The sequence below is a fragment of the Octopus bimaculoides genome, chromosome 2 (genome assembly GCF_001194135.2).
Source record: "Octopus bimaculoides isolate UCB-OBI-ISO-001 chromosome 2, ASM119413v2, whole genome shotgun sequence".
NCBI lineage: Eukaryota > Metazoa > Mollusca > Cephalopoda > Octopoda > Octopodidae > Octopus > Octopus bimaculoides.
In genome coordinates, this window is record NC_068982.1 from 85,261,115 (window position 1) to 85,277,008 (window position 15,894).

The 15,894-nt window shown below is 36.7% G+C and overlaps 1 protein-coding gene across 1 annotated transcript in view; it reads left to right on the plus strand.

Annotated features, from left to right (window-relative positions):
* The window catches only part of LOC106882450 (mitogen-activated protein kinase kinase kinase 15), a 57,052-nt gene that overhangs the window by 8,482 nt on the left and 32,676 nt on the right, over window positions 1-15,894 (plus strand). Inside the window, exon 2 of the mRNA XM_052978402.1 lies at window positions 6,855-6,984. Coding sequence (XP_052834362.1) covers window positions 6,872-6,984 — 113 coding nt within the window. The 5' untranslated portion in view covers window positions 6,855-6,871. The remainder of the gene's footprint in view (window positions 1-6,854; window positions 6,985-15,894) is intronic.

Genomic DNA, 15,894 nt, shown 5'->3' on the forward strand with positions numbered 1-15,894 from the left:
ATATATTTATGTGTATGCATATTTTTATGTTTATATATTTATATACATATCTATATTTGCTCATCCTGTAAATAATGTGGCTTTTTTGAAGTGCATGGACTAAAAATCAGAGGGCACTGCATAAACTACCTGCATCGACTTGCTATAAAAGCAAGGTAGTAATTTTACCATGTGTTTATTGTCAGTGCAAGTTTTGAAGAATGAATTTTGATTTTAGGAATTCTGTTTTCAAAGCTTCAATGGAAGTGTAAAGGAGCATATTCAGTAAAGGTTGCAATGCAGTGGAAAGTGCGAGGAATATTAATGCAGTATATGGGGATCGAACAATAAGCGAATGCCATTGTCAACAGTGGATCTAGATATCCTGAGCTGGAAACTAGAGCCTAGAAGACGAGCTTCTTCCTTCAAGATCTGTGGCACTTGACAAGAATGTCCTGCAAACCCTGGTGGAAAGAAATCCTATTGTGACTGTTGAGGGACTAGTAGAGAAGCTTGGATTTGGTCATTCAACCATTCATCAACACCTGCATGCCATCAGAAAGTCAGTATATTTGGTTATTGGGTTCGTCACAAACTTTCTCAGTTTAATAGTGTACATGAATGAATGTTTTTGGACCAAATAGTGACTGGTGACGAGAAATGGGTTCCCTATAAAAATGTCAAGCGCTGAAGACAGTAGGTAGGGAAAGGAGAAGGACTGTCTCCCCAGGCGAAAGAAGGTCTTCACCCATCTATCGTGTTGTTATCTGTTTGGTGGGATATGAAATGCTTAGTGCACTTTGAACTTTTAGACCCAAACTAAACAATAATAAAGGAGATCTACTGTGAGTAGCTAGAGTTGCTTAACTCAGCGCCAGAAGAAAAATGACTATGTTTGGTTTCAAGATGAAAGATGTTCCTCCATCAGGATAATGCTCAACCACATACAGCAAGGACTAGGTTCCTAAGGCTGGATCAGTTTGAATTGGAAATGACGCCCCATCCACCATATTCACCAGACATTGCCCCATCTGATTATTATTTATTCTGCAGTTTTCAAAATCATTTGGACAGAAAAAATATGAATTCTGTAGACTAAGTCAGAACAGTACTGGAGGAATATTTTTCATCACAGAGAAATGAATTTTGGAAGAGGGGCCTTGCAAGTCTACCATATAGATGGAAGAGCATTGTAGAAGATGAAGGAGAATATATTTTAGAATAAAAAAGAACTTTGATTATCTTAATTTTGAAAAATAAAAGTATTTAAAAGTCTGCATTATTTATGGGATGACCCAATATATATTTATGTATATCATTGCCAGTGCTGCTGGACTGGCTCCTGTGCGGGTGGTACGTAAAATACACCATTTCGAGCATGGCCATTGCCAGTACCACCTGACTGGCCTTCGTGCCGGTGGCACGTAAGAGCACCCACTACACTCTCGGAGTGGTTGGCATTAGGAAGGGCATCCAGCTGTAGAAACTCTGCCAAATCAGATTGGAGCCTGGTGTAGCCACCTGGTCCACCAGTCCTCAGTCAAATCGTCCAACCCATGCTAGCATGGAAAATGGACATTAAACGATGATGATGATGATGATATGTGTGTGTGTGTGTGTGTGTGTGTGTGTGTGTGTGTGTGTACATACACACACACACACCAAAGGAGAGAGTGTAAGTGAGAGGAGTAAGGAATGAGAGAGCTTATTTTTATCACTTGTTATTATTGTTGTAACTTTCCCTGTATGGATTCACTACTAATTCTCTAATGTCACGAAGCAAGGCATAATAACATCTAAAATGTTGCTAGATGGAATATATTTTGATCTATAAGATGTATTTAACTAATTTTAGTTTTATTTGAATTAGATGACTTCATTTTGATTAGTTGACATATAATATACTTGGAGGGTTTTTGATGACAACATATAAATTTGGTTTATGTGCTTGCCTGTTTACATGCTCTTGAAGTGATATAATTTATCCTGCATTGTAGGCTCATTTCTTAGGTTGATGCTGTTTGAAATCATCATATCTGAAGTGAATGTTTCATATGTCACATATATATTGCATGCATTGCATAACTTTGTGGTATGGAATAAATGTTTGTTTATGGAAATGTTTGCAACATCGATATGGCTTCTTTTTTCCTCAAATTATTATTCATTATGTAAGCCTTATAACATACTTTGGATTCATGACGTGCTCCATCTTGTCATTAATTGTAATATAACTGATCTTTCTTTGACTATTGGAATACTACACTAGCCAGGTTCCTACATGAAGTAATGATGAAGTAATTGCCTGGATTTAACTTATCCCTTCAATTATTGTATGTATGCATGTGTGTGTGTGTGTAATTTATATACAGATGAGTAGTATAAGATATTGATTCAAAGAAACGTGTAACTATCACAGAAAGCTTCTTGTAAGGACTTGAGATTACTATGTGGGCTGTTTTATATATATATATATATATATATATATATATATATATATATATATGTATATGTATATATATATATATATAGTGAGACGTGCCACATAAGGTCCCATTAACATCTGTGTGTATGCATCGGTTTGTGCATGTAATTATCTGAATCCTGTGGTAACTATCTGACACATATATGAATACAATCTGGCTGACTGCTGTAATTTGACAGAGTCTGCAATTTCTTATTTAAATAGTGGATGGAATAAATGTACCTCAATAACAATAAAAACGTTATTGAAGAACATTTCAATAAAATATTTTGGGATAGAACTTATTAACAAGCCAGTAATGGACAGGGTGGGGAAGAGTGGACGGACATTTTTGAAAAATTTATAAAATCATTAATTTTAGCTGCAAACAAATTTTATTAACATCAATGTATTTGTATTGAATTAGCATTTGTCAAAATCAAGTGTGAAAAGCAACATCCACTATGTAGTGTCTGTTTCCATTGACACATTTCTGAAGGTGTTCTTGGAAGTTGGCCTCCACTGACTTCCATGTGAATAGCTTCCTTCAAATCATCCAATGCATGGGGCTTATGCATATACACACAGGCCTTGAGGTTCCCCCACAAGAAATAATCACACATGGACAAATCAGGGGACCGAGAAGGCCAAAGAATGTCAACAAGCCTGGAAATGAGGTGGTCACTGAAGAGAGGTGAAGAACATCCATTGATGCTCTGGCTTTGTGGGCTGTCACCCCATCCTGCTGAAACCACACACGTCAAATAGGCATACGTTTTCATGGTAATTCAGGCACAAAGAAGTTGTTTATCATCTTGATGTAATGGTCATTATTGTCCATTATTGTCTTGTAAAAAACAAGGACCAATGACAGCAGCTTTTCCAACAGCACACTACAGTCATTTTGGGGTTGTGCAGTGGTCTTTCATGTTGTTCTCTCGAATTTTCAAGAGCTCAGTGACTACAGTTCTGTTGATTCACCATGCCATTAAGATGAAAATGAGGTTGTCATTTGCCTCAAAAATTGCTTCTATTTGATGTGTGAAGTTAAGTTGTTGTGCACAGTACCATGGTTTCAACAGTTGCCCAATGATCAATTTGTATGTGTGGAAATGCAGATCTTCATGCAAAATATGCCTTACCAATTGATTACTGATGGACTCTGTATCAAAGCTTGTCTGACGTGTTCCCCATTTTCCGGGGTCCGTACCATTTGTGGTGCCCCCACCCGTCTCCTATTTATTGGTGTACCTCGTGTATGAAGTGCATTCACCCAACTTATGATTGTGTTACGGGTGGGAACAACCGGATTTTGGTGAATGTTGAAGTGGTGCTGAAGCTCCGGCTGAACTGCTGTGACAGCCTCGTTATTCTTCATGTAACTGAAATAGGCAAACACATGATGCTCTATCATCCACAACACCAAGGTTTCACCTGAAAAGGAAAAAAGTGCTAAGACACCACAAATCGAAGGGTGCCTGCTGGACATGTGTCTCTTGCCCTAGCGCTGAGTAATAACCATTTCAAAAACGTCCATCCATGTATTACAGGGTCTTGCAGATAAATTGAGACCAATTTTAATCAGTTTATTTCGTGTGTTTAACATTTTATTTTTTGACTAACCTTCATTTTCTTGAAAATCTAATCCTTCTCTTTATTTTTCAGGTAAATAGAGAACTGATTTGACAATAGAAAGTCATGGAACAACAGAATTATTCTGCCGTTGTTGTTTTGGCATGTGCTGGGCATACTGCCAATGAAATTGATAGGTTCACAAAACTTCCAAAAGCAACAGTTTATTGTGTGTATAAAAAATTTAAAGAAGAGGGAAAGATTGATAGAAAACAACACAAGACTTGAAGTGATTCCAAGCACAATCCTAAGTTTCTTGCTGGCCTCAAATGCTTGATTGAAGCCAACCCATCCACATCCATGACAACTCTTGCAAAGAAATGCAGTGTGTCCCTTTCCATGGTGTCCGGAGCTGTGAATGGGAACCTTGGCGTCACTAGCTGTGTTTGATGATACTATCACCTAACAGCCAAGGCCAAAGCAATCACAGCTGAGAGATGCCCAAAGCTTCTGACATTCATCAAGCATCAAGGTGCAGGAAAAACTCTCGTGTTTGTGGATGAGAAGTTCACTGAGGATGTTGATGTGAATTGCAGAAATTCTTGAATGATTGCATACAACACTGCTAACGTCCCTCCTGTGTTTGAGACCAAGAATCCTGCCTCTGTGATGGTATTTGGAGCCATGGTGAGTGATGGAGTCTGGCTTGAAGATCAGCACAAAGGAGTATCTGGACATCCTGAAGAACTCTTTGTTAGATTGGATGGAGCAGAGGTTTGCGCTTGACAATGTGGTGCTTATCCAGGATTCTGCACCATACCATGGGTCAAAAGCAACACTGGCTTTCCTTGATGAGAGGGTGCCATTTTTGTGAGGGCCAAGATTTGGCCCAGTAGTAGCCCAGATCTCAACCTTCTCGATTACTTTTTATGGGGTGTACTTCAAGCAAGAACCAGTGCTTCACCACACTCGAGTGTCAACAGTTTGAAGACCTGCATCATACATGTAACATACAAAATCAAAAAGATGGAGGTTGCAGCAGCTGCAAAAAAATTTTGTTCTTGTGTGAAGGCAGTAATTGCCTAAAAGGGCGGCCATATTGAATGATAAATGTTTTTGTTGTAATAAATATTACATTAAAATTATTTCTATCTATTACCATTATTTTACTATTTATAACCAGTTTTATGCATTGTAAAAATTGTCTCAATTTATCTGCAAGACCCTGTGTATCACTTAAAAACGAGAAACATTTTTCTACTGCTGTTTTATTCTTGTTTTGTAATTTTCTACTCTTGTTATGTAATAATTTTCCTCTTGATTGGTTAATTCAGACCAGTGATTTGTTTTGTTTTACCTGCAATATGCAAATGTAAACATGTAAACACACTCAGTTCATGTATAAATTATTGATAATTTAATTTTCTACAGCAAATGACTTTTATACATAATTCTAATTAGTCGAATATGGTGTTTGTCATTACAATGAAGCCTAGGAATCAATAGTTGTATATATTATTGCATAATATAGTAATATTCATGAGACTGAATTCAAATGAAACAATTGCACATAAACAATTGAGGAGTGCATGCACCATATTCTGGAGCCATCTTAAGGCCATAGGGGAAGCTGTTATCTCTCAGCCATAATCTAGTTGGTATTTTTTGATTTTTCTAAAATGCTTTTTTTTTGGATGGAATATTGTTTTGTTTTCCTTTTATGCAAACTGTCAAATTTAGTCCCAAATCACTGTTTATGTATTTGTTGTGCATTCCATGTTAACAGTAAGCTTTTCATTGTAAACTTATGTACTAGAACTTATGCAACTTTCCACATGAATAATGAAATTGTGTCTTAAATTTAGTTTCCTTTGGAAAGCTTTCTCTTCTGCTATAAACATCTATCCAGTTATGCATAAATTTTTCTGTTATATTGTAGCATGTGTGCTCTCTAACTTAACACTCTTTCCCCCTCTCAATGTTTTTGAAATCTTGTGTGTTTCTGACTTACATTTTCAGTAAGAAAGTTTGAAATCTATCCTCATACTGTCTATTTAGAATAGTTCTTATATAACGTATTTACAATCTTCTCTTTATCTACTTTCTGTTGCCACCCCATCTATTCAAGCACAGATATTGATTTAGTATTAACACAATCATTTGCACCTCTTTGTGATGATGACATCATGAAATGGTAAAAATGCAATTAATTAGAAGAAATGAGCAGGACTGTATCCCTGAAACACTTGGCTGTAGTAAAAGAAGTGCGATGGCTTAGCATTGTCACTAGTTTCACCTTGGTGGAATATCAATAAATTAATGGGAGCATATTTAAAACATGCCGGACCACGGGAGTTGCCAGGCTATGAGATGTTTTAGTCTGTGCTTATACATTTATTTCATGTCTCATTTATAGTTACCTGCGTACTATAGATTTTAAAGTTCATACTGTAGATTTTTATGGACTTTTTGAAGAGAAAATACTGAATAAGTTATTTTTTCATACCATCTTTTTATTTTTATGCATCTTTAATTGCCTCTTTATTTCTGAACTGAAATACATAATGTAGATATGGTCATATATTTAGTGAAATCTTTACCAAGTATATAACTATATTTATTTATGTATTCTCTGCTTGCTTAGAGTCAAGCATCAAAAGCTTGCTAGTAACCTCCTAGTTTTGAAATAGAATTCATCAGTTTAAAACTAAAATCTTTAAGAATTAGAAATAAAATATTTATTGGAAATTATATTATGGTCTTGTGATTTATAATGAATTGCTTTTTATATGAAAATGTCAAGAGAATTCTATTGTATATTTTTTGTTTCCTCTTGCAGCAGTTGCAGTAGCCATCATGCCTAAAAGCCGGCAGATGACTATCGTATGCATAATTAACCTAGAGCCAAGCAGTTCTTCAACCACTATCAAGAATAGGGCATTCACTGACATTGAGAAAGCATGTCAACGGTAAATGTTACATTTATGCTTTTTTTTCTCGTTGTGTTTATGTACAATGTTCTGCACAAGTTATTGTTGTCATTATGTCACATCAGGCTAGCCATGACTGAACAAACTTATGATAGATTGGTAGCCAATGGAGTAACAAAGTGAGCCACATCTGTTTTATACATTGCTTCTATCTAGCTAGTAATCATACTACACACTAACATTCTGCTGGTGGCCACAACTGAGGCTGCCATGATGGATTCTATCAGAGCACAGCAGTTGTTCTGCATTTAGTATTTGTGATGTGCATTCCAGCACAGCATCTAGGGCTAGCAAGACTGTTGATGATGTTGCTCTTTCTATGCGCATATTATTATTTTTTGTTTTGTAATGGGTTGAATGGGATAGTTAGTATTTTTAGGATGCTGTTGTACTGGTGTTTTGGAATGTTTGGGTTTGTGAAGGTGATTTTTCATTGAAGAGGCTGGAACTGTGAGGTTTGAAGTTTGTTGTGGCAACACTGTGCTCTTTGCATGTAGACTTTCACTTTTAGTATTTTTTTGTTTCAAAGGTCGTCTGTGGGTATGGTCTGTGTGTAGCTCATGTTTGTGTTGTGGTTACTTGTGAAAGTGAGTGCACTAAATATGTGTGTGTTGTTTCATTTTCTTTAGTAAATCTCCATTGCATGCTGTAGATGTTGAGAAAATTTATATCTCTGCTAGTATTTTGTCTTATATGTGAAGTATATTTATATTGTTGAGTGTGATGATTGGTTGTACTTGAATTTCTCTAGTGTTGTTTATTAGAAAAGAGAGTTAGCTTTCTGAATAGGAAGCCCCTATCTTGCACTTAAAATTAGGCTGTTTCCAGTTACCTACATATGAAGCAAAAAATAATATAAACTAGAGAGGAATGAAGCTAGTATGCTCCATTGAATGTGCAATGCTGGTATGGATGTATGACACAGTGCTAAGGTATTAAGAGAAAAATTAGGCAAAAGAAGAATCAGATGGTTTGGCTGTGTGATGTGCATGGATGAGGATAGCTGCATAAAGAAGTGCTGGTTGCTTAAAATGGATGTAATCGCTTGAGTGCAGTACTAGCACATATTATTCTTTCCCCTTTCTTTGCCCCACCTGTGCCTTCAGTTATCTCTCTCCTCTGCTGTACTTCATTCAATACCTCACATATCTTCTTTCACTCTCAGCACCCTGTCATATATGTCCTCATGTTCTGTCATTATAGCTACCCTTATGTACCTCTATTACCCCTTGCTCATCATCTCCTTACTTTCTGATCTATTCTTCCTGAGCTACCTCTATCTCTCTCCTTACCTGCTCTCCATACTGATATGTCCTATCAACAATACATCCTTGTCATAAACCAGTTCAAAGAAGGCTTTTATTCAAACTTTATTTCTGCTTGCCATCTAATCCGTTAATCATTGCTGTCCAACGATTAAGACGTGTTGCTTTAGATTAAGACAGTATTCATCTATCAATGTCATTTGACACTATGCCATATGTTCGTACTCAATACAAAATAAGATATCTATATTTTTATCTATTATTTGCTATTGTAGAAAGGAATTAATGATAGGATATTATAATTCATAACAGTTTTTCTGCTGAGTGTAAAGTTAGTCACGGTGCATTCAAAACATATAGTCCTTTAGATAAAAAGGCGTCTTAATAACTTGTCCTGATCTCCGTTTTCTCATCTCTTTTTGTCCCTGAAAAGTTGGTGTTTTGTTACCCTTATTATTCTCTTTCAGGCATTCTTCACCAGTTGCTAATCTGCTTATGTTTCCAGGTACCAGACTGTGAGCTCCGTTTTTTGTTGATACATTGCTTCTATTGGTGTACTGTTGGGGTCGGTTCCTTGTTGATTTATTATTTTTGTATTTGGTTGTTCTGTATCAAATTCTGTTTGTGTAGTTAACCCTGGTTATGTTTGTGTGTTATCTTTGCTTCCTTGATTGAAAGAGTGTCCTGCTGGAGTGAGATTGTGTTGACACTGTATCTATTCGTCTGTTTCCAAATTGCACATGTGCAAAGTGGGGAAAAATCGTCTCCTACAATTTAACGTTTTCTATAAGTGGATCTCCCTTATTTCTGAGATGTCAGTGATGCAGTATTGTGCTTCTCATATTCTGGAGGAATTCAGGTTGAATGGTTCCCACTGTTGGTGATCTTGAAAATTTAAACATTCACTCACAAGGGTTTGTATTGGTAGCTGTACAGAGGAATCCTCTCATGGCTGATAGTGTCATGGGAAGGACTGTCAACCATTGTTTTTTATCTAGTTGTAGTGAACTAAGTGCTAGTTTTATGGTCTTCATGAGAGTACCGTTGGTCCTTCCACATTGGCCATTGCTTTGAGGTTGATATGGAGATGTTCTAGTATTTATTGTCCCATTAGCGTGAAGGATGTCCTGGAGCTTCTTATCAAAATGGGTTCCTCTGTCAGAGTGGATACAACTTGGTGATCCAAACAATGAAAAGAAGTTGAACAGTTGGGAAATTACCGTTTTGGTACTTATGTCTTTGCATGGGTATGTGAATGGGTACCTTGAGTACTCATCAACTATTACCAATAAGTAGCGGTATTGTGTGGTTGATGGTAGGGGACCAACAACGTCAGTGGAGAGGTGCTCCCAAGGTCTTGATGCCTGTATTAATTGACCTATAAGTGGTTTGTGGAAGCAGGGTTTGAGCTTGTTGCATGTAGAGCAAGTGAGTGTCATTTCGTGGATTTCGTTGAGGGAGAACTGCAGGTTTCGTACTTTACAGTAGTGAAGTTGGTGGGTTACTCTTGAGTAGCACAGTTGTTTGTGAAGAGTTATTAGTGTTGTAGTGTCCCTTGTTGCTGCACATCTTGATAGCGCATCTGCTGCTTTGTTTTGAGTTGCTGGTCTATAGGAGATTGTATAATTTATGTCTGGGAGGTCCAAGCGCCAGCGTACAAGTTTTACATTTTTGATTTTTGATGTCCCTTGCGTATTGAAGATCATCGACACTGTGCATTGATTGGTGATGATTTTGCAGTATGGGGAAACATGTATTAGGTGGCGCCATTTGCAGCAACATTCTACGATTGTGCAGGCTTCTCTCTCGATGATGGATTGGTGTTTTTCTGTTTTTGAAAGGGACCTTGAGTAGAAGGCCACTGGCCTTGTTATGATAGTGACCCTCACAAGGCTAAGTTGGAAGCATTTGTTTCAATGGTAATTAGTATTCCAGGTTGTGGATCGGCAAATATGGCATTTACCAATGCAGTTTTTAGAGATGCGATTGCTGTTTTTGCTTCTTTTGGCAGTCCTGCTTTGTTGATATTCTTTATGCTCTTGTAAGTGGAGTGGTGAGTCTGGAGCACTTAGGTATCCACTTTGCATAATATGCAAAAATGCCTATTATTTGATCAAGTTCTCTCAATGTTCTTGGTTCTGGTATATCTAATAGACATAGATACCTTTTAGGGTCAGGTTTTATTGTTGAATTTCCAATAATGTGTCCAAGGAAGCTGATTTGCTTCTGAGAGAATTGATTCTTTCTCTTATTGATGGTCATGCCAGGTATTTTGGCTGCCTGGATAAATCTGACGTTATCATCATGTTCATGATGATTTTTGCCAGCTATGATGATGTCATCTAGATAGGCAAAGGTTTTCTGAAGATTGTTTCTTTTTATGAATTCATCCATGATACGCTTAAAATTGTTGCATACCTGGCATGACCATCAATAAGAGAAAGAATCAATTCTCTCAGAAGCAAATCAGCTTCCTTGGACACATTACAACCAAATAAGAGGTGTTTAAACTCGTACAGTCTCCCCTCTGCTTTGAATGCAGTCAGTTTATAGTCTTTGAGTAGGAATTCCACCTGGTGATATGCAGCTGTTGTATCTAGGTTGCTGAAAATCTTGTTTGTTGCTACCTTATTTAGAAGATCATCGATCTGGCGGCGGGTTGTAGGCATCCAGTTGTGTGTAGATATTTATAGTGTTCAAGTAGTCGATCACCAGTCTTTTCTTCCTTCCATTAGATGTCACAAAGCATTGAGCTCACCAGGGACTATAGCTTTCCTGAATTATGTCCTCTGAAAGTAACCTGTCTATTTCATGCTTAATAAACTCTGCGTCTTGAAGTTGTTGTAATTGGTTTGAGCTTAGAGGTCTTTATGTCAGGAGGTAGTTTGTACATAGTGCATTTTAGGCTTGACATGGACATGCAGAATGACATAGGTTTCAGCATGCCCTTGAAGTTAATTGTAATTGTTGAGTATTGACTGAGGATATCGATTCCAATGATGACTGGAGCTACAAGGTGGTTGACTGCAAGAAAATTAGCATTATATGCATTATTTCCCAGTCGTAGTTTGCTACTGAATTTGCCTTTAATTTCCAGTGCTGTGTTGTTGGCCAAGTTAACTTTTTCTGGGCAAGTATGATCTTATTGTAATCCCCAGGCTGTAAGAAGATTCACTTCTATAAATGTCTTGTTAGAACCTGTGTCAAGAAGGGCTTGTGTATTGTTGTCTCTTATTTTAACGGTTACCAGCTGTCCTGTACCATTTGTTACTGCTAAAATGATGTATGATAAGGTCCCATCACTGTTTTCCTCTGAGTTGCTCTCAGACTCTGTGATAGCTGCTGTTTTAGGGAAATTTTGTTTGTTTCTTGGTGGCTTTTTTGAGAGGCAGACTTTCTCCCAGTGGCCTTTCTTCTGACACTTTTTGCAAGTAGAGTTTCTCACCGGGCATTGAGTTCTTTTATGGATGCATCCTCTGCACCAAAAGCATGCTGATTTAGTGGCTGCAAGATGAGAAGATTGATACTAGCTGAGCCTTGCAATAAGTTGTGAGTGTTTTCAGTCGCCACCTCTATGGTTTGAGCAAGTTTATAGTGTTTCTAAGCTGTTGTGTGATGACTCGAGAAGTCTTTGTCTGATTGATGGTGATTGAAGCCCAGCCACAAAGCATCACCAGTTAGAATTTCTTGGTAATGGTCTGCCGTTAGGGCTTGAATTTTATACTTCTTGGCCAGCACCTGAAGGCTTGACATAAATTCTTCTATAGACTCGTTTATCTTTTATTTTCAAGTTTGTAGTTTATGGCGCATCATTATGTTTGAACTTTTCTTTATGAACTTTGAGTTCAGGCGTTCTATTGCTGCCTTGAAGATTTCAGATTCTTCGGCGATGGGATAGGTCCTTGCTCTGCAGAGTACTAAGAGTACCTCCAGCTTAGAATCAGCTGGAACTTTTGCTCTGTAGCACGAAACTCGGCTTGTGAAGACCTGTTGGGGCAAGTGAAAGCGAAATCGTGATGGCACCTGTGCCCAGCGTCGCTTTCTTGGCACTTGTGCTGGTGGCATGTGTAAAGACATTCGAGCAAGATCATGCCAGTGCCGGTAGACTGGCTCCTGTGCAGGTGGCACGTAAAATACACCATTTCTATTGATCGGACCACGTATATGATAAATGGAAAAATTCAGATAAGCACTCTAACTTTTCTTCCCTCTTCTAATAGTCTTTGCTCCATTCTAGCATGTTAAATTCTCACTTTATTTCAGTTTTTCTTCTTTCCTCCCCTTTTAGACAATGTGTAGTGTATTTTCTTTCTTTCTCTCTTTTTCCTTTCTCCATGAAACTCGAGGCCCACTTATTTTCAATGTATCTGTCCATATCTACCCTCACTCACCCTTACTTGCAACACCATCTCTACTGGAATTCTGTTTTTCCCTCACTTCTGTTCAGTGTGAAGCCCCTACCTCCTCCCCTCTGAGATAATAAAGTATAAGTCATATCAAAACATGTAATAGTGTATTTATTCGAAATCCTTCACTGATAATAGTTTGAATGTCATCTGTTGTAGTAAGTGTATGAGAATGAATGAATAAATAAATGATGGCATTTCTAATGAAAGGGAGAAAGTTACCAATATATGTAAATTCCCCAAATGCTGGCAAAGCACAGCTCAACTTTTCTTTTCCCCCATAAGTACAATAGTGATCATGGGGATAGGCATACTGTTAACTGAGAAATGGATAAAGTAATTGAGGTATACAAAAATGATTAAATTGAAACTGATTGTAGGTAGCTCAATGGCATAACAGGTAAGAATACTAGAAGAATGGATGGATTGCTTCTATGAGATCCTTCTGTAAACTACCTGGATAAAAACTGCCTGTGACCTTATTGTCATAGCTGATGACATCAACAGTTATGTTGGTTAGCATGTCCATGGGATTATGGTCTCAGTTTGAGAAATGAGGAAGATGTAAGTCTCTTGGAGTTCTATGATGCAACTGGTCTAACGATGAGGTTTTTTAGGTAATAGAGTTCTAAATGTTGTAATCCTAAATATTTCACTTTGAAATCTTGATTTTTCACCTAAAATATGCAAATGTCCAAATTTACTGCACAATTAGCCTACATGTAGTAGTATGATAAAAAAAATTTCAAAAAATAATTTGTTTAAAATCCAATTTTACAAGATTCGAATAGGCGTAGGAGTGGCTGTGTGGTAAGTAGCTTGCTTACCAACCACATGGTTCCGGGTTCAGTCCCACTGCGTGGCACCTTGGGCAAGTGTCTTCTACTATAGCCTCGGGCCGACCAAAGCCTTGTGAGTGGATTTGGTAGACGGAAACTGAAGGAAGCCTGTCGTATATATGTGTATATATATATATATATATATATATATATATGTATGTGTGTGGATATGTTTGTGTGTCTGTGTTTGTCCCCCAACATCGCTTGACAACCGATGGTGTGTTTACGTCCCCGTAACTTAGTAGTTCGGCTAAAGTGACCGATAGAATAAGTACTAGGCTTACAAAGAATAAGTCCTGGAGTCGATTACCTCGACTTAAAAAAAAAACAAAACAAGGGGGTGCTCCAGCATGGTCACAGTCAAATGACTGAAACAAGTAAAAGAGTAAAAGAGAGTTTATCAATAACAATCTGCGTACTAAAAACTTTGAATCATGTTTTATGAAATAAATTGCATGTATTATTTAAATGTATGGCATTATATTTATAAATAATCAAGAAAATATACAATAGAATATTCAACAGAAGTACATCTGTGACTTATTTAGAAGATGCAATATACTGAATTATTTTGTTTTATTAGTAATTTATTAAGAACTAGCTTAACCCTTTTGATACCAACCTGGCTGAAACCACCTCTGGCTCTGAAGTACAAATGTCTTGTTTTCAAAAGTTCTGAATTAAAATCTTCCACCAAACCTTAGTCACAATTTATGTTCCTAACATCAACTTAATGATAACTATGTTATTTTACTAAATTTTTTGTTATACTTAAAATTAATTGAAAGAAACACACAACATCTCAACAGAAATATGGTAACAAAAGAATTAAAAGCTGCACTGCATGTGGTCTTTTAAGTTAAATCCTGCAGGGGGATAATTGGGACTGCAGACCAAAACTAAAGAGGGAAATAATAATAAAACATTTATTGGTGTCCTACCATCTCAGACTTATATCACAGAATATCATGTTTGAAGATCACTGTAAAGCAGCAGGATAAACAATATTCTTGGTTTTACCATGCGGTGTGAGTATGAAGAGATTGTTGCCATTTCCAACTATGGAACAACCAACATTGAGCTAACCATAGGAAAAGCACTACTGCAGGAGGTGAAATCCAACAACTTTTGGTGATTGTCTTTGACTATTGTTAATTGACATTGCAAAACTAACTCTTACTGGAAATTGAAGTCTCTTGAATTTAAAGGACGTGTCTGCTGGAATTCTTGATATAAACACATTTTCTTCTTTTCCTTGTCCAGTAGGATTGTTGCTTCCAAAAGATGTGGATGCATTTGCCTGACAATCAGCCTTGTTCCATTTTATAGCTTTGGGAGATTCACATTTCTCATTTAATGTCAGTTTGTGAGAAGGCATTCTAGGAGGATCCAAAGAGTTAAGAAATTCAGTAGAAGATATTCATATAGAAGAGATGTATGTATCTTATCTATAAAAGGCAGATTTTCTGTGTGTGTGTGTGTGTGTGTGTATATTTAAAATTCATACATTTACACGATTCCAAATTTCTTTGATGAAAGAATCGGAATTAATATTCTAAATACTATAACTTAGGTCACAGCATCATTTTTTCCGTCAAAATAACTCCCAATTACGAATAAAATCCATAAAACTACACAAATTAACATTTTCCCCTCTAATAAAATCTAATTTCCTCTTTCTACTACCTTTACAAATCCCTTCAACTCCTACTTTCTCTTATGAACCTTTATGAACAATCCAACAACAAATACAAAAAGAAAGTAAGGAGAAACACTGACAGTAAAAGAAACAGACACAATACCAATCCTACGTAAATACACACATATACATACACATGCGTACTTTCCAACACAATTTCTCTGTACAAGTCACTTTCACATTGACAGTCAAACATTTCATTCAATACAAACTGTGTCCAACTTTACTTGATGAAATATTTGAATTTCATTTCATTAATACCATCTCTTAAGTCATACACTCAGTTTCTCTCAAAATAACTCCCAATTACGAATAAAATACATAAAAAATACATAACCATGTGTCAAATACTTTCACTTTAATGGTTTCATTTTCATACTGAGACTACTACAGTGAAACTATACTCTCACGTATATACAGGCATACATACATATATACATACATACATGCATATATATATCTGCACAAATGTACCAAATATACATGTTTATATATATATATATATATATATATATATATACTAGCAGAAATACCCGGCTTTGCCCGGGTTAAAGAGAATAATGAAATCTAAAAACGCCGTCTAGACTACGCAACCCTCAACTGTTAGTAGCTACGATACCATATTTCTACATTAATAACTCTCCAATCTATGCTAACATGGAACATAGACATTAAGTGGA